The sequence below is a fragment of the Wallemia ichthyophaga genome, assembly GCF_000400465.1.
Source record: "Wallemia ichthyophaga EXF-994 unplaced genomic scaffold scaffold1, whole genome shotgun sequence".
Taxonomy (NCBI): Eukaryota; Fungi; Basidiomycota; class Wallemiomycetes; order Wallemiales; family Wallemiaceae; genus Wallemia; species Wallemia ichthyophaga.
Genome location: NW_008806274.1, coordinates 275,142 through 291,947, shown reverse-complemented (window position 1 = coordinate 291,947; position 16,806 = coordinate 275,142). Strand labels below are relative to the sequence as shown.

The 16,806-nt window shown below is 46.1% G+C and overlaps 8 protein-coding genes across 8 annotated transcripts; 5 read left to right on the top strand and 3 right to left on the bottom strand.

Moving 5' to 3' along the window:
- Positions 1 to 32: 32 nt before the first annotated feature.
- On the bottom strand, positions 33 to 575 carry J056_000078 (Suppressor of kinetochore protein 1; the record flags this gene model as incomplete). The annotated part of the gene is made up of 2 exons (XM_009267476.1): positions 33 to 421; positions 467 to 575. 2 exons carry the CDS (start codon positions 573 to 575, stop codon positions 33 to 35), a joined length of 498 nt encoding a protein of 165 aa, XP_009265751.1.
- Positions 576 to 906: 331 nt separating this feature from the next.
- On the top strand, positions 907 to 1,402 carry J056_000076 (uncharacterized protein; the record flags this gene model as incomplete). The annotated part of the gene is made up of 3 exons (XM_009267474.1): positions 907 to 1,072; positions 1,123 to 1,325; positions 1,376 to 1,402. The coding sequence occupies 3 exons, from the start codon at positions 907 to 909 to the stop codon at positions 1,400 to 1,402; spliced, it is 396 nt and encodes a 131-aa protein (XP_009265749.1).
- Positions 1,403 to 1,455: 53 nt separating this feature from the next.
- On the bottom strand, positions 1,456 to 2,076 carry J056_000075 (uncharacterized protein; the record flags this gene model as incomplete). The annotated part of the gene is made up of 4 exons (XM_009267473.1): positions 1,456 to 1,707; positions 1,757 to 1,782; positions 1,833 to 1,922; positions 1,989 to 2,076. 4 exons carry the CDS (start codon positions 2,074 to 2,076, stop codon positions 1,456 to 1,458), a joined length of 456 nt encoding a protein of 151 aa, XP_009265748.1.
- A 400-nt stretch (positions 2,077 to 2,476) lies between these two features.
- On the top strand, positions 2,477 to 3,493 carry J056_000074 (uncharacterized protein; the record flags this gene model as incomplete). Its single annotated transcript, XM_009267472.1, has 2 exons — positions 2,477 to 2,590; positions 2,636 to 3,493. The coding sequence occupies 2 exons, from the start codon at positions 2,477 to 2,479 to the stop codon at positions 3,491 to 3,493; spliced, it is 972 nt and encodes a 323-aa protein (XP_009265747.1).
- Positions 3,494 to 5,040: 1,547 nt separating this feature from the next.
- Positions 5,041 to 7,523, bottom strand: J056_000073 (Sulfate permease 2; the record flags this gene model as incomplete). The annotated part of the gene is made up of 3 exons (XM_009267471.1): positions 5,041 to 5,956; positions 6,003 to 7,375; positions 7,425 to 7,523. 3 exons carry the CDS (start codon positions 7,521 to 7,523, stop codon positions 5,041 to 5,043), a joined length of 2,388 nt encoding a protein of 795 aa, XP_009265746.1.
- Positions 7,524 to 8,378: 855 nt separating this feature from the next.
- On the top strand, positions 8,379 to 8,825 carry J056_000072 (uncharacterized protein; the record flags this gene model as incomplete). Its single annotated transcript, XM_009267470.1, has 1 exon — positions 8,379 to 8,825. The coding sequence occupies one exon, from the start codon at positions 8,379 to 8,381 to the stop codon at positions 8,823 to 8,825; it is 447 nt and encodes a 148-aa protein (XP_009265745.1).
- A 186-nt stretch (positions 8,826 to 9,011) lies between these two features.
- J056_000071 (uncharacterized protein) lies at positions 9,012 to 10,456 on the top strand (the record flags this gene model as incomplete). Its single annotated transcript, XM_009267469.1, has 2 exons — positions 9,012 to 9,302; positions 10,013 to 10,456. 2 exons carry the CDS (start codon positions 9,012 to 9,014, stop codon positions 10,454 to 10,456), a joined length of 735 nt encoding a protein of 244 aa, XP_009265744.1.
- A 1,345-nt stretch (positions 10,457 to 11,801) lies between these two features.
- J056_000070 (Pyruvate carboxylase) lies at positions 11,802 to 15,545 on the top strand (the record flags this gene model as incomplete). Its single annotated transcript, XM_009267468.1, has 4 exons — positions 11,802 to 12,269; positions 12,331 to 12,808; positions 12,859 to 15,008; positions 15,063 to 15,545. The coding sequence occupies 4 exons, from the start codon at positions 11,802 to 11,804 to the stop codon at positions 15,543 to 15,545; spliced, it is 3,579 nt and encodes a 1,192-aa protein (XP_009265743.1).
- Between the last annotated feature and the right edge of the window lie 1,261 nt (positions 15,546 to 16,806).

The window sequence follows — 16,806 nt, the reverse complement described above, 5'->3', positions numbered from 1 at the left end:
ATGTACAGCAGTTTGAAATAAACTTATAGCGTTCAACGATCTTCAGCCCATTCATTTTCCTTGCGAATCTGCGCCTCTTCTTCTGGAGTAAAGTCATTTTGTATGTTGAATAACTTGCGGATCTCTTCAGGGGTTTTGCCCTTGATCATGTTAGCGACTGTTTTGCAGCCAACGTCGAGCAATGGCTTAATGTCTAAGTAGTTGGCAGCGAGGATGATTTCAAAGAGCATCTCCTGATCGACCTGGATGAATTTCTGATCCCATTCGTTAATATCGGTTGTACGTTTGCGCTGTTCGTCCGAGTTGTCGTCTGTGGAAGGGAGTGGATCGTTTCTGTGGTGGTCACAGTACTCAAGGACCTTCTTGAAGACGTTTGAGGTTACGTTTGGGAGCGGGATTGGGTGTTCGCTTTCACCAATGTCTACCCAGTGTTATGATATATCCACACAAACAAAGCGATACTCACCCTCAAGCATATTCTTGATCAGTACAGACCTCTCAGCGATGTCCTTGTCGACTTGGAATTCCTCGTTGTCTGAAGTGAGCAGAATTACTTTCGTTGGTGGTTGTGCCATGTTGTTAGCAGTTCTGGTTCAAGAGACGCTGGGGACAATCAGTCGACTGTATGCAAGTACTGAGTAAATATCTTCTAACCAACTACAATTAAGTTATCATACACACCACATTTATACGCGTGATATGCACGCTCCCACGGCTATTAAAGATACGCATTTTGACATAAACGACTTGTAAGCTTGGGATATAAAGTATAATACGTAAATCATTTATACATGGTATTACAAAGCTATATCACGATCCCATTTCAAGCTCCTTTCAAGCCCCTTTCAAGCCCCTTTCTAGCCTCTTTCTCTAGCCTCTTAGTTCTCTCCCACCACACCTCCTATCATGCTCAATTTACTTAAATCTCCCCTTAAATCTGATAGCATACCAAGTGTATTCAACTCCATAACAGGCTTAATTCAAATTAGAACGTCTACAAAGCGTGGTGGTGGTTCTTCCAAAAATAACAAGAAGACCGCAGGTAAACGCCTTGGCCCGAAGAAATACGGTGGTAAGGCGGCCTATTAACGCGTTCTAAACACCCACTTACCCAATACACAGGCGAATTCGTCATCCCTGGAAACATTCTCATCAGACAGAGAGGTACTGTTTGGCATCCTGGACAGCATGTAGGCATCGGCCGCGATCACACACTCTTCGCCCTTGAACCTGGCTGGGTAAGGTACTACAAGCAGCCTCGAAAGGTGTTGGACGGACACACACCACCGGGAAATGGACAATTTGACCACCGTAATCAGTACAAAGTTAGAAAGATGATTGGCGTCGTTTTAAATGAGACTGAACAGCTTCCAAGAGATGTAGAAGCACTCGGTACAAGTAGAAGATTTGGTAAGGTTGAACTGCAACAGAGTAATTAAAGCAGCCAGAGTAGAATCAAATTGGACTTTCTTTCAATTGTACCAATCCACATTCAATCATTTTATCGTTGTCGTCTCCGAAAGTAACAATCCTCTTGTCGAAGCTATCCAACTTGGCTTTGCGCTTCTCGAAGAATGATCTGCCTAGTATAACATCCCACTTACTACCATCTAATGTCTCTTGCGTCTTTGTCAACTCACTTAAAAACACTGGTAATAACACCTTCTTCCCAGCCACCTCGATTGTGATCTCACCAATGTTTATGAGCTGTTAAGTCGGTTTTAGTGGCTAATCTGATACATATACACATACGCACCCCCAGATATCCGTAAGATCCGGGTACTAATTATTAAAAATTTGTTAGCGACGAATTCACCCAACTCATTACCCACTTGTCGATTTGCTGATATAACTCTGCTTCAATGCATGTTCCCTGCTCATATATACACCGCTATAGTCCTTATCGAGAAGCATTCTTGTGGCTGAGAAGATGAGCAGATAACGCCGTTAGTTACACCAAACGACTCGCACATGACTCATATACTCACGCCTACCACCGACACTCCCCTGCACCACTCTTACCGTCTTGCTCTTATGGAACTGCTCAAAATCCTTTACTTTCTCGGTGAAAGACATGCTTGGTCGCCGTTTTGGTGGAACTTATGCGAGTGAAACGAGGGGCTCGTTTTAATTAAACTGGATGGTGTGAGGAGTAGGTGAGGGGATTTTTATGAGTGTATGTCGGGAATTATTTCCACCAGCCATATTCACAGCTCTAGTGGTATTTGAGGTAAGCACGTCGAAGCGATCAAAGCTGACAAGGTACAAGTGGAAATATTGGGTGTTATAACCAGTACAATATAAGTTACAGCCCAATAAATCCGCCTGCACTTGCAGTCCTACGCTTACTTGCCCTAACCCCAATCGTTGCCGAAATCTGCGCCCTAGTTTCTTCGGCACGGTGTTATTGACATCGCACTTTTCTGGGTTTCCCCAAGACAATCAAAAATACCGCCCTACATTTTAAAATCGATTAATGGCAATTTACGCCTGTAGACCTTGTCAGATCTCCCACAGCAGCTGCGATAATTACCGGCCATGCCACAACTGCTCCCGGAAAGATATAGAAGAGAGCTGCATAACCGTTGAAGTGAGTCGATGCGTTCTGAGTATAAGCTATCTCACACCCTTACAGCATAGAAGAAGAGGCCGGCCAGGCAAGCATGACAAGATGCAATCCACTCCGCTTTTCTCCCACAGGCCATTCCCAGAAGGGGAAGCGGGTGTTGAAATGGGTGCAACTGCAGGTGCGGAGGCAAAAGCAAATGCCGAAGCGGAAGCAGAAGCAGAAGCAAGATCAAGATCAAGAGCAAGAGCAAAAGCATCATCATCATCAGGACCACCAGGACCACCGGCAGCACCGCATAATATTAACAACGTTACAGAGTCTCCACTTCTAGTACAATCAGTACAGCCTCCGCACAACCAACACAACACCATTCGCATGGTCGTCACACCAGACCTCTCCACGACAATGGACATAACACAAAACGCTTACAACGCTTTCTTCGCCTGCCCATCCACACGATTGCCCAGCTTGCAGGACATTACCTCCGTCTTCCACACTCCGCGGCTGGCGAACCTGCAGGCCAAGCTTGCACTCGATGACGCGCTGCCTGTGGAGAAAATCAACGTGGTTGATATACATGGCCAGTATTTCGCTAGTACTCTCTCAATTAGGTGGCTGGAAAAGGGTAGGAGTGTGTTGGCAGAGCTGTATGTGTCTCATCAGGTGAACGCTGTACCAACTTTGCCGTCTCCACTGCCGCCTATGATGGGGAAAGAGGGGAGTGGGAGTGGTAGCAATATTACTGGTAGTGGAAGTGGTATCAGCAATAGCAAAAGCTCCGTCTTGTCCACTTCTAATACTTCTCAGTCTGACCTCTACCTGTCTCGCTCTCATTCTCAATCGAGTACTCTTTCTAATGCACCTACTAGACCCGCTCATCCTCAGCGCATACGCACATCTATCAACGCTCTCTGTGACTTATGACGCAATAGAAACTAGAAACTAGAAACAAGATTGCCGAAGGAACTTTGTACTTATTCGTGTATTCAAGTATAGACAGTCTTAACCTCGTTTTATGCATTTGTTTTAACGAAATTCTCCCATATACTCCTTACGTAATACTCATGTAATACTCAATTACTCACTTAATTTACCGTCACGTAATGTTTATGCACTGCTCGGGCTCAGTTACAGGAAAAGTCACCTTTTTTTTAAGTCACATATAATTAATCCTGGTGCCAGGATGCGGACGACCGCGGCGTATTGTGAGTACAGTGTGATGTGAATTTAAAGTAGCCATCGGTATATGAAACATAGTTTAAAGTGGCCGTTTAAAACAGTTCCCAAGACACCGCTAAAGCCTTGAATCAGACGAGCCGAATGTGTTGATGGATAAATTCAGTTTGTGCACAAGTAGAGGTGATTCACAACTCGTCGGCCGAGCCTAGAAGTCCTCTTTTGCGACACAAATATGCGGTCCTCGTGAAACTGTCATCGGGTAACCTGAAAAAAATTTCAAAGCAAATAAATTCGCTCCATTCGAAAAGAGTAGAGTAACAGGTACTTTGGCTTAGTATTGATCCATTCCTTATGCAGCCCACAGGTCATAGCTTTCAGTGGTGTCTTGTGAGCAGTCCTCATCGTTTAAACATTTAGACGCCCGGGACTAAGGTACGACTTGTCTCTCACAACTCCCGCCATTACAAGTCTCGACTCACGACCAACTCACGATGCATGTGAGATTGTTGGTATAATGATTTAAGTGCCGAGTCGATAATGAAGACACTGCTCTATGTCTAAGTGCTTAGGACAGCCTCACCGCCTCGGTGGAAGGCTTGCGTTGATTACGTGCATTTATGCATCTCACAACGCAAAGACCGCGCTCACACATATGAGATGTGTTGTTCATCCCATCGATCGATCGCATAGTCCGTCTTTCAGATTAAACGTCTTTACTCCGAATAACAACCGCGACGCTAGAAATGCGAAGCAATATGTGCTCGCTGTATGAATTTGATGGAGTCGACACGCATGAACTGCAGCACTTGACATGACTTTAGAAGGCATCCCTTGCTTAACACTGCTCAACTTTGCTCCACTGTGCTCATCTATGCTCATCTATGCTCATCTATGCTCATCTCTATAGTGTCACCTGTACCTGCCACCGCTGTGCGCTGCAATTCTAGTAAATCCGCTGTAATTCATTACCAGATGCAGATCTAATGACATAATCAGCATCACCGAGTATAGCTCATCACCTCTAATACCACGTCGAACGTTAAATCTAACATCAACGTCCAAACCTTAATCTTAATTTGTCCGTCGGTATTGTGAATAGGAATATGATATCATACTTGCCCCTTCGTAAAGCAGGCGATCGCGTATAACTTGGTAGACACCCTAATACACCCTTATACATGTGAAATGCCAAATATATGGTATAATAATACAAACAATGATACTTGAAAAATTCGACGTAATTATACAGCTGCGAGATGCAAAAGGCTTCATAATCCAAGATGCTTCTTCTCTCACGATGCCAAGTCAGAGCTGCTCTTATGTTCCTCCTGCTCGATGCGATCCTGCTCGAGCGTATCAATCACAGCTCTCACGGCCGAGTCTACATCTGGGTGGAAAGCTCTATCGACACCCAACACGGGCAGGTATCTATGATAGCTATAGCTATTCCGTCCAGCGTTCTCTGCCTCCTGCTGTTCCTGCTCATCTTGTTGCTGCTGCCTCTCCACATTAATTCCCGTCTCTATATCCTCCTTTTGAGTCGGAATCGGACCCTGACCTTCATTATTTACCGTGGCATCATTTTCCGACGAAAACTGTCCAACTTCCGCAACGCTGAACAAAGGCTTAGCTTTTACACTCGTCGTCTCGTGCATCTTGATTGCAGCGAGTGCTCGCTTTATCCATCTATCTCTAATACCTGCAAAATGCCATTGAACGGTGTCAGGACTTGCCCATCTATCTAGTTGGTTTTTTACATCGACAAGCACCTGTGTCGACGTCACATCCACGTGTGTCACAGACGACATATCGAATATTATTGCCTTGAGCGTGGGTCGTGTATCTTCTGCAATTGTGTCAGGGTTGAACTTGCGTGGTCCTGGGTCATTCCATGGTCGGTCACCCGCTTTGGCAAATACATCCACATGTGTCTTGCGCGTCGCACGCTTGATGTAGTCAACTACCTCATCCGTGTAGTGATTGGCGTTTGCGTAAATGAAAGATTCGGTAAATCGGTAAACAAATACTCCGGGATATGGTGATTGCACGCTCAGTAGCGGGTTAGACCCGTCCTGATGGTTTTCTGGTAGCCAGATATTGCGCTGGTCCTTACCATTTATCGTCTGCACTTTGATGCGGCCCAAAAATTCTCCATGGGCTTTTGCAATCCTAAAGAGGAGCACTGCTGCACTCACACAGACAGTTACACTGTCCGAGGTTAGCGGGGTGAAAAGGTAACCGATTTGGCACCTACTAGATACCTATTTCGATGGATGTAAAGATAATGATTATCACACCACCGACAAAGATCAGTGCGTCAAGTGGTGACACTTTCCAGAAAGCATAAAGCTGGCCAATAGGCAAGATAAGATCACCGACGGCATGGATAATGACCGCTGCCAAAACCGCTTTACTGATGTAGAAGAAGACTGCAGTCAATGCGTAGATTGCGAGCAGGATGAGAACACCAGTGATGACACCAGCGAATGGTGTTCTCACACCCGCCTTAGACTTGATAGCTGTGCGCGAAAAGGATCCTGTTGCTGGATATGCACCAAAAAACGGCCCGATCAAGTTTGTCACACCAATCGCAATTAGCTCTTGCGATGGGTTGATGGTGTAGTTGTTAACCCTACCAAATGACTTTGATATGGCAATGTGCTCGATAAGCAGGACAATAACAGCTCCAGGAAGGTGGCCAACATAATTCCTGATCACATCTGCGTTCATAGTGGGGACATTCATGTTTTTGAAACCCCTGGGTACGGTTCCAATGAGGTCGAAGAGTGGTTCAGACTGTCCATCGACACCGCGGCGGTGTCTGTTCACAAGCCAGCTGATGAGTGTGTAGAGGAGGATGACAAAGACGGTGCGCAGTGTGTTGGCGAAAAACCATATTTTCTTCTTGTTAGGCCATCTCTTAGCGCAGTAAGTGCATGTCTCTCTGAGAAGGTAAAGGAGAAAGAGTGAGGTGACACCCATAGCAGCGTTGATATTACTTTCTGGGAGATGCTTGAGTGTCTTGATTATCGTCATGTACGTCGCCCCATTCGTGTCAAAGCCTGCATCCTTGTTACCGAGCAGAGAAGGAACCTGGCCAGCAATGATGGTAATGGACGATCCAGTCATGAATGCAGCGATCGCAGGGAGGGGAATAAAGTCGACTATCCATCCGACTCTAATTAGACCCATGAAAAAGACTATAGCTCCGGTGATGACTGCTAAGCTCCCGGCGATCTTGTAGTCAGGAATATCAGGGAACTTGGGGCTGAGTTCTTGGAGGATCTCTCCAACAAGGGTAGACATGACAGCGACTGGACCGATAGTGATATCTTTAGATGTGGCAAAGAACCAGTAGACGATGACACCAACGAAAGACGAATAAAGACCGAATTGGGGTTCAAGGCCTGCGAGTTCAGCGTAGGCCATACCCTGTGGAACGACGACAGCGCCGACGGTGATACCAGCAATAAGATCGCCGATAAGCCACTGGAGGTTGTATCTGTGCACCCAGCGGAGGAAAGGTAGGAGATCCAAGCAGTACTGGCCGAATTCGTGGCGATTTGGTAATTTTTCCTGGAACCACTCGCCGACGGTTGGATCGGGCTCGACGAAGGGGTCAGCGAACTGGGAGGGGGAGTGAGCTGGAGAAATACAGAAAGTCAGCAGCACGCACATTGCTGGCTATGGACTCCCCGCGAGTCACACGATCGTGCTCACCCTCAGGCCGCTCAATGCCGAGCTTCTGAAGGAATTTGTCGATTTTAGCATTCATCCCGAATGATTTGATAGTTTGACTTTATTTTTGATGTTAGCGGACACGGATCAAGTCAAACTCCCGAATTCATTTCACCTAAGACTCAGCACGTCATCTACTTTGTCAGCACACAATCGTTAACAGTTTTCGTGATTACGTAATGTCCTGAGGGATGAAAGTGCTTGTGTATTTGAATAGCCTGCTCTTACTTCAATGCCTCTCCTTCCGTTTTTGGGGCTCGGAAAATTTGACGTCATGAGCTTATGGCTAGAGTCGTGCACCGATTCACAGATGCCAACGAAAGAGGCTTACTTGGACAAATCCTATTACTCTCAAGGCTTTCAAGGCTTTCAAGTCTTCCGGGTGATGTGATTGCGATAGAATTGCTAAATGCGCCATTTAAAACTTTTGACAGCGCTGAGTGCACTGCATCACCCATCTAGCCCAGCTGTACCAGCTATCCTGAATCACTCTCCTCCAGCCCACGCCTAGCCGTGCAGTCTACTCACGCTGTGCATCGCTAAGAGATTTAATCTGAGTACCTGCGTCAATGACGAGCTGTCTATCGAGATTATACAGCTGCGCAGCGTGATTAGACTGAGCTCCGTACCAGACGTCACTTGTCACAGGTTGTCAGTGGTGGTCGCAGGTTGCGCTATTCGTCGGTACAATCTAAATGAGCTCATTGACCAGCACAGCTGGTTGTCAGGAGAATGGCACTAGCGCTGCACGTCAAAGAATATTGAATTTGTCGGCGTGTAAGACTTGGGCTAAATAGCAACATCCTTCGATAATCAACAAGTCAATTTCTTTAATCTCTCAAATCTAACGCCAGCAGGTGGCTGTAGCGCAATCTAGCGCGACATCTCTACGATGTCCTTAGCCTCAACTGCCACCATTGCATCCGATATACGCATGTCAGCACACAGCAGTGACGACGCAAAGGATTCACCATCGCTCAATATCTTCCCAATGACGCAGCCCTGCACATCACACTTTATATTCTCCTCTACACCTCCACTCGGCATATTCGATCGCTTGCTGATGCCTACGGGAGATACTATAGACGAAAATGTTCATCTAGAATTCCTGGCTCAGAATCCTTTACACTTGACGCCCTCGACGCATTCTGCCACTCCTCCAGATACAATTGCGCAAACCATAATCTCGCTGGACGGCTTTGAAGGGCATGACCACAAGTTGGCAGGGCGCAAAAGAGCGCAAACATCCTCGCCTGATTATCTACATACCCAAGGCTTAGACACAGCAGCTCTGCACCAAATGCTCAACCATCTCAAAATACGCGTGGAAGCGCTATAGATTGAGAAGACAGAGAGGGAGCAAAGGAAGTGGTAAGGTGAGCTATTAAGTGGCGGAAGTGCTGAGAAAGCTGAGAGTCTTGACACTGGCGAGCAGGGCGCTTTGACTAGTTTAAGAGACACAGCTTCCCCGGCTATTGCTAAACTTGAGGACTAGCGGGAGCATCTGAAGCAATGTACAGCATCAATGGTAAACAACAAGGCTTCTAGAGGCTTCGTTGCTGATAATCTCTTGCCACTGAGCAAAAGCGTGAAAATGCTCGATATCAATTTCAGCGCTCGCATAGCTCATCTTCAGACATTTGTAGAGGGTGAGATGATTGCGACGAAGTGTATCGAGGATATTTTAGAAATGTTAAGGGAATGTGAGAGTGGTGCGAACGAGAAGGATAGTGACAAGTCGTATGTCAAAGAAAACAAACATCGTAAGGGTATTTTCAAGAGGGCAAAAAGGGTAGTCGTTATCGTCAGTAGTTTAGTCCGTCCCTAGCTTAAATGTTGAGGAGACTGGCGAAGCTTCGCATCGGCAGAAAGAGAAGCAGAGGGGGATAGCGATAATAAGCACACCAGTAACCAAGATGCTGAGCACGCCAATCAGCACACCAATTGCATTACAAATTGTGAAGCTGGACCGTCAACTGCCAATGCCGTCTGCAATATCCCATCAGACCCCGAAGAAGAGCTTGAAACGATAAGCACTGCACCAATACCAAGTCACAAACAAGATCCGTTAAAGACGCCGAAGACTCCACGAAGCAATTTGCCAAATATGTTTTTTGAAGCTGCGTAATTCATTATATCTTTAAATATGTTGTATTTTGAGCTGAATTATGTTTACCAATTACATTTGTTCATTCCCTTCCTATCGTTTCGACTAGCAATCGATATCATCACATCAACACACGAGCGCAAACCAAACACCAATGGAACCCCGCAAAGTTAGTAGAGTTTTGTTCATAATTTACTTACGAGAGAGCACCCGGGGTGCAGATAGCTGCGTCAGTGCTCCCGCCACAACCACCCATCGCACACCACAAACAGACAAAGAAAGGGGAAGACCAGCCACAAACGTGCCTCAAAAGCGCAGTATTACCAATCGAACATCGTTCGTGCGCAATCTGAAGAATTCGACTGCCACCACTTGTCCAATAGCCCATAAGACTGATGATGGTGGCGCTATAATCGCAGGTAGGGCTCCCACTCTTTCTCGCTATCGATGTTAGTTATTCCGAGGATGAGAATGCTGAGAGGCCTGAGCATGCTGAGGATTCTGAAAACTTTGAGTTGGCCATCAACAACATTGATCACGTCGAAGAAGAAGTCGATGAAAAAATGCAAGACACCCGCAATAATCAACACAGCAACGCACATGAGACATTCGAGATAGTCAAACTATCACCAAAACTACAAGAAACTCAACAAGCTCCATCCAAAGGGGAGCGTGAGTCGACGCCAGAGGAGGCCCTGCAAACCTCCTCCCATACACTCGCAAACTCGTCTCGGCCTCATCCTCACATGTACACATGCCTTCGCCAACGTGTGCAAGAGCTTGAAGAGCGTCTTTCGGGATACGAAAACCTCTTTAGTCAACTTCATATGTATGATATTGCCAACAATCTCATATACAGATGAAATGAGTGAGATAGCCGCAGAGAGTGAGGGGTGCTATTGGTGTTTTTGGAGAGATTTGACAATGAAGCGAGACGCTTATCGCTTATTGAGGCGGTAACGAATGTAGATAGTGTGGGTGAAATGGATGCCGAATGCGATGACGACGACAACGAAGATTACGATGATAACGACGCTCAAACTAACGTTCAGGTGTTGAAAGATATCAGAACCCCTGCTAAGACCCCAAAGACCTTCAAAATTCGCTATGCTACCCCTCACTTTCCGGCAAAGGAACCCATCAAGCAGCTTTTGAAAGACAAAGAGGATCTTCGAAAGACCAAAAATACGTATAGGTGCCTCTAATAGGAGCAGCTGTCTTAATAGCACATGAGCGAGTATCTTGGATATGTGCTAATTTTCACTTTTCACTTTCCAAATGAGATCTAAGACGGGATGTGAACTTGCGTATTACTATAATACTGTTATTAAAAGGCAACAAGTTATTACATTCAGATATTTTTTAAAAATTTCTATCAATCATCCATCAAAATGAGATAGCTGCATCGACTCGGAGAAATATTGAAGATTTGAAGCTGGTTGGGCTTACATGCATGATAGTGCAGTGAAAGGTACAAAGAGGTGAAATAAGTTCGAAACAGGCCATAGGGCAAGATGCAGTACTTTGGTACTTTGGACAAGTGGAATTAAAGGTATCTACGTCATCACTGATAAGGGGCATTCGCCGCTTTTTATCATCACAACACGGGAATGTGACCGCTCCTTACTTGTTTCAGCGTTTTCAGTCTTCGGGCTCCTCATTCTTATCGTCCGCCGCATCCTCGCAATTTAATATTCAACCGAGATAATGATAATTCTTCGGTCTTCTCCGGCGAGATTAACACCTGCCAAAGACGGTTAAGAAAATGAATGTGCTAGTAGCATAAATGAAAAGCTTCAATTGGGTTTATGTAAGCTGACTCCGCGTTTTGTGGTCGTTTGTGGATATGCGGAATTGAACCGCCGGAATAAAAGTGCGATAATGTAGGCCATAGAGAGGGCGGAGATTTGTGGAAATTACATAAGAGTCATGTACAAATACCCCGCGAACACCGCACAAATCGTCTTAAAACTGGAAATATTTCAGCGAAATATAGAATCAAATAGATAAGACAAGATGGATTGTAAGATGGCTTTATAGAGCAGCGTATTTGCTGAGTATTTGCTCGCTTGTATTTGTGCACGTGTCGCTCTCCCCAATTAAATCCACTGCAACGGATTGTCACAGCACATCTCTCGGCATTAAATACTCAACATTCCATTCTCGCACATCTTGATCTCTAACCATCATCATCAAACCAAAACACCAATGAACCCAAACGCACATTCTCAATTCGCTGCTGAGTTCAGAGAATCATCCTCGGTGCCTTCCACACCGGGTCCGACGTCCATCCACGACATCCGCACCAAATCTGGACAGCCACTCCAGGGCAAGCGTCTCTTGATAGCAAACAGAGGCGAAATTGCTGTGAGAATCATAAGATCTGTACACGAACTATCGATGCAAACAGTGTCCATCTACTCCCACGAAGACAGATTATCCTCCCACCGCTACAAGTCAGACGAGGCCTATCAAGTTGGTGCTGGCAAACCACCCGTATCCGCGTACCTCGACCAAGATGACATCATCAGAATCGCCAAAGACCACTGCGTCGACTTGATACACCCTGGATACGGTTTCTTGTCTGAAAATGCAGATTTCGCAAGAAAGTGCTTTGAAAATGGCATCACTTTTGTTGGTCCTACTCCGGAAGCCATCGATGGTCTCGGAGATAAGGTTGGTTTACCTGTTTTCCTCATTTTACGCTCAAACACCCCACTAATACACTCCTCCACAGACCAAGGCACGCACTCTCGCTATGAACAACAACGTCCCTGTCGTTCCTGGAACTAAAGGCCCAATCGACTCTTACGACCAAGCAAACGACTTCATCCAAGAATATGGATTTCCAGTCATCATTAAGGCTGCTATGGGCGGTGGTGGCCGTGGTATGCGTGTTGTCAGATCTCAAGGTGAATTCAAGGAGGCTTTCGGCAGAGCTGTCTCTGAAGCTACATCGGCGTTCGGCGATGGTACTGTCTTTGTCGAGAGATTCCTAGATCACCCACGTCACATCGAGGTTCAGCTACTTGCAGACAGCCATGGTAATGTTATTCACTTGTTCGAACGTGACTGCTCTGTTCAGCGTCGTCACCAAAAGGTCGTAGAGATCGCTCCTGCTCCAAACCTTTCAGATGAAGTCCGCGACTCCATCCTCAACGATGCAAAGACTCTCGCTAGGGCTATCGGTTATCGCAACGCTGGTACCGCAGAGTGTGGGTGTTTTTTATATCCCTCTGAGACGCACAATCTAACACAGAAACAGTCTTGGTCGATCGGATGGGCAGACACTACTTTATTGAAATAAACCCACGTATTCAAGTCGAACATACTATCACAGAGGAAATCACCGGTATCGACATTGTCGCTGCGCAGATCCAAATCGCTACTGGTGCTTCACTCACTCAGTTAGGTCTTCTGCAAGAAAACATCACCAAGCGCGGCTCGGCAATTCAATGCAGAATCACCACCGAAGACCCCTCAGTAGGCTTTGCTCCAGATACCGGCAGAATTGAGGTATACAGATCCGCCGGTGGTAACGGTATTAGATTGGATGCCTCAAATGGCTATGCAGGTGCAGTCATCACTCCACACTACGACTCTCTCCTAGTCAAGGTTTCAGTAAGAGGCCAATCGTACGATCTCGCCCGCCGCAAGATGCTCCGCGCTCTCGTAGAGTTCCGCATCCGCGGTGTCAAGACAAACATTCCCTTCCTGTTCCGTTTGCTCACCCATGAAATCTTTGTTGCTGGTAACACCTGGACCACCTTTATCGACGACAGCCCTGAGCTCTTCAAGCTGGTAACATCGCAGAACAGAGCGCAAAAGCTGCTGACATACCTCGGAGATGTTGTTGTCAATGGATCCTCAATAAAGGGACAAGTAGGCGAACCGGGTCTCAAATCGGAAATTGTCGTGCCTCAGCTCCCATCGCGCGACGGCAGCAACAAGCCTCTTGATACTTCTGAGCCGTGCGAGAAGGGATGGCGTAACGTAATCCTTGACAAGGGTCCAGAGGGCTTCGCCAAGGCCATAAGAGACTACAAAGGATGTCTTATTATGGACACCACGTGGAGAGACGCCCACCAATCGCTCCTCGCTACGCGTCTGCGTACTGTCGATATGGCGAACATTGCAAAGGAGACCTCACATGCATTAAGCAACGCATATTCCTTGGAATGCTGGGGTGGTGCTACTTTTGATGTTGCTATGCGTTTCCTCTACGAAGATCCTTGGGCTAGACTGCGCACATTGCGTAAACTCGTCCCTAACGTTCCCTTCCAGGCACTGGTGCGCGGTGCTAACGGTGTCGGCTACACGTCATACCCCGACAACGTTATCTACGACTTTAGCAAGAAGGCTGTAGAAAACGGACTCGATATTTTCCGCGTATTCGACTCGCTCAACTATATTGAAAACATGAAACTGGGTATTGACGCTGCGAAGAAAGCGGGCGGTGTGGTTGAAGCTACTGTGTGTTACACGGGTGATGTGGCTTCTGAAAAGGAGAAAAAGTACACGCTCGAATACTACATTAACTTTGTCCAAGAGTTGGTAGACTGCGGAATCCACGTCCTCGGTATCAAGGATATGGCAGGCTTGCTCAAACCGCACGCTGCTACAAAGTTGATCGGCGCACTCCGTCAACGCTTCCCAGAGCTGCCAATCCACGTCCACTCGCACGACACTGCCGGTATTTCAGCAGCTTCTATGCTCGCGTGTGCACAGGCAGGTGCAGATGTTGTTGATGTCGCCATCGACAGCATGTCCGGGCTTACTTCACAGCCATCAATGGGAGCAGTTGTGTCTGCGCTCGAGCAGACTGGTCTCGGTGCTGGTATCCGCCACGATGACATTCAAGCTCTCAACCTGTACTGGACGCAGTGTCGCATTCTGTACCAATGCTTCGAAGCTAACGTGCGCTCTTCTGACTCGGGAGTGTTCGACCACGAGATGCCGGGTGGACAGTACACCAACCTCATGTTCCAGGCGCAGCAGCTCGGCTTGGGAACACAGTGGACTGAGATCAAGCAGAAGTACATCGAGGCAAACGAGCTATGTGGAAACATCGTCAAAGTTACTCCATCGTCCAAGGTCGTTGGAGACCTTGCACAATTCATGGTCTCGAGTCAATTGTCGAAGCAAGACATCGAAGAGCGCGCTGATAAGCTCGACTTCCCTAACTCTGTCATAGAGTTCTTCCAAGGTTACCTCGGTCAGCCTGTCGGTGGATTCCCAGAGCCGCTCAGAACAAAGATTATCCGTGACAAACCACGTATTGACGGTAGACCGGGTGTGGGAATGATGCCGGTCAATTTGCCTGCTGTAAAGAAGGAGCTTGTAGCTAAATACGGCAAGCATATCACTGACGCTGACGTGTCTTCTTACTGTCTCTATCCGAAGGTGTTCGAAGAGGTGAGTGGAATGTGGTATTGAATGCAGTGACTGATATACCTGACAAACATACAGTACCAAAACTTTATCGAAAAACACGGTGACCTTTCGGCAGTACCTACGCGCATTTTCCTTGCTCCTCCACAGATCGGCGAGGAGGTGAACGTCACTATCGACCAGGGCAAGACGCTTCTCATCAAGCTACTTGCTGTTGGTGCGCTCGATCAACAGAAAGGACAGCGCGACGTCTTTTTCGAACTTAATGGTGAGGTGCGTGCTGTCAGTATCGACGATAAGTCGGCCGCTGTCGAGCACGTCCAGAGAGAAAAAGCATCGAGAGAACCAGGTAGCGTCGGTGCACCAATGGGTGGTGTCATTATCGAGTTGCGCGTGAGCCAGGGTCAGGAAGTCAAGGAGGGTGACCCTCTCGCTGTTATTAGCGCTATGAAGATGGAGAACTCTATCTCTTCTCCTGCCTCAGGCAAGATTAACAGAGTCGTCGTCACTGAAAGTGATAGCATCTCCGCCGGTGATCTTATCTGCGAGGTTGGCAAATAGGCTGTATATCTTACGTGTTTTCGTATCGCTTAGTTCCTTCTCTTTCTTTGTTATGTAGCTGATTTTCATCTGAATGTACATTTTTACACAAATTAACAATAATTAACATCGCTTAGAACATGCAACCCCAAACATTCAATTTTTTTGGTTCGAGCCATCAAGGCTGCTATTTCGCCAATTCCATCCACTCAATCTCATTCAATCTACCTCCTCTTGCACCGCTTCCAAAATCTCCAAAACGAGAGGACTATGTAATTTAACGTTAGATTTATAGTGAGAATAGTAGACACTTTAATGTGTGAAACTTTTCACGAAAAGTTTTGTTGAAAGGTTTCAACAAAGCCACAGGTAGAAGAGAGTGGCTGCCAGTAATCGGAAATGGTAGAATGGAAGTCATTAGGTGCATGAATAGTAGTCAACATTCTCACATTAGACCTTAACTGAATTTCTGCTTAATAGTTTTCTCGAGAGCAACGTTTTCACCTAAAAATCAAACTGACGCTCAAGAGCTCAAAGACTGGATCAATTTGAGGGAGTGTTCTGGTAGTAAATTGGGTAGCGTGTTTGTTAAGGTTCACCACCAGAAGTTTACCAAGACTTATGTGATGATGATGGTCTAGCCCATTTCAACAGAATTTAATACAAGATTGAAACTAGCAATTATGATTAAATAGAGAATAATCACGCTTTCAAGATTTCTTAGAGCTATCGATCTTTCCATCTCTGCTTGCAGCAGTTTCAGGCTGTTATCAATCACTCCTGAGCATATCACCAAATCTCTTTGTGCTGAAGTGAAGATGTTGCATTTGCGCCATGTCAATTTTGATCGCTTTTAAAATATAAATGATTGGAGTTTCAGTTTGAACAGTCGAATTTTTCACCGGTATAATGACACTCTTATTTGGGGTATTTACTCTACTTCAGGAAAACTCAATTGCTTTCGGTATTCATTGGAAGCAATGATGATCGTTAAAGATCTTTCTATTACAACAGACTATGTAGTGGATGAATCCCTAATTTGGGGCTGCAGCATTGATACTTTTAGTCGTTTTAATCTGTACCCGAACTTCCCTACTTGCTGCTTCCTATCAGAGATGCCAAATTTGAAGAAATTGAAACTAGGAGTGTTCCACAAAAATTTCGACAAGTACCGCTTTCCTAGAATTAAATCATCTAAGTACCAAGCAAAGCAGAATTCATCGATCCATTATGTTTTCTTGGAGAGTCAAAATTCTTCCGCCGCGCTACTTTTTCAGAATAG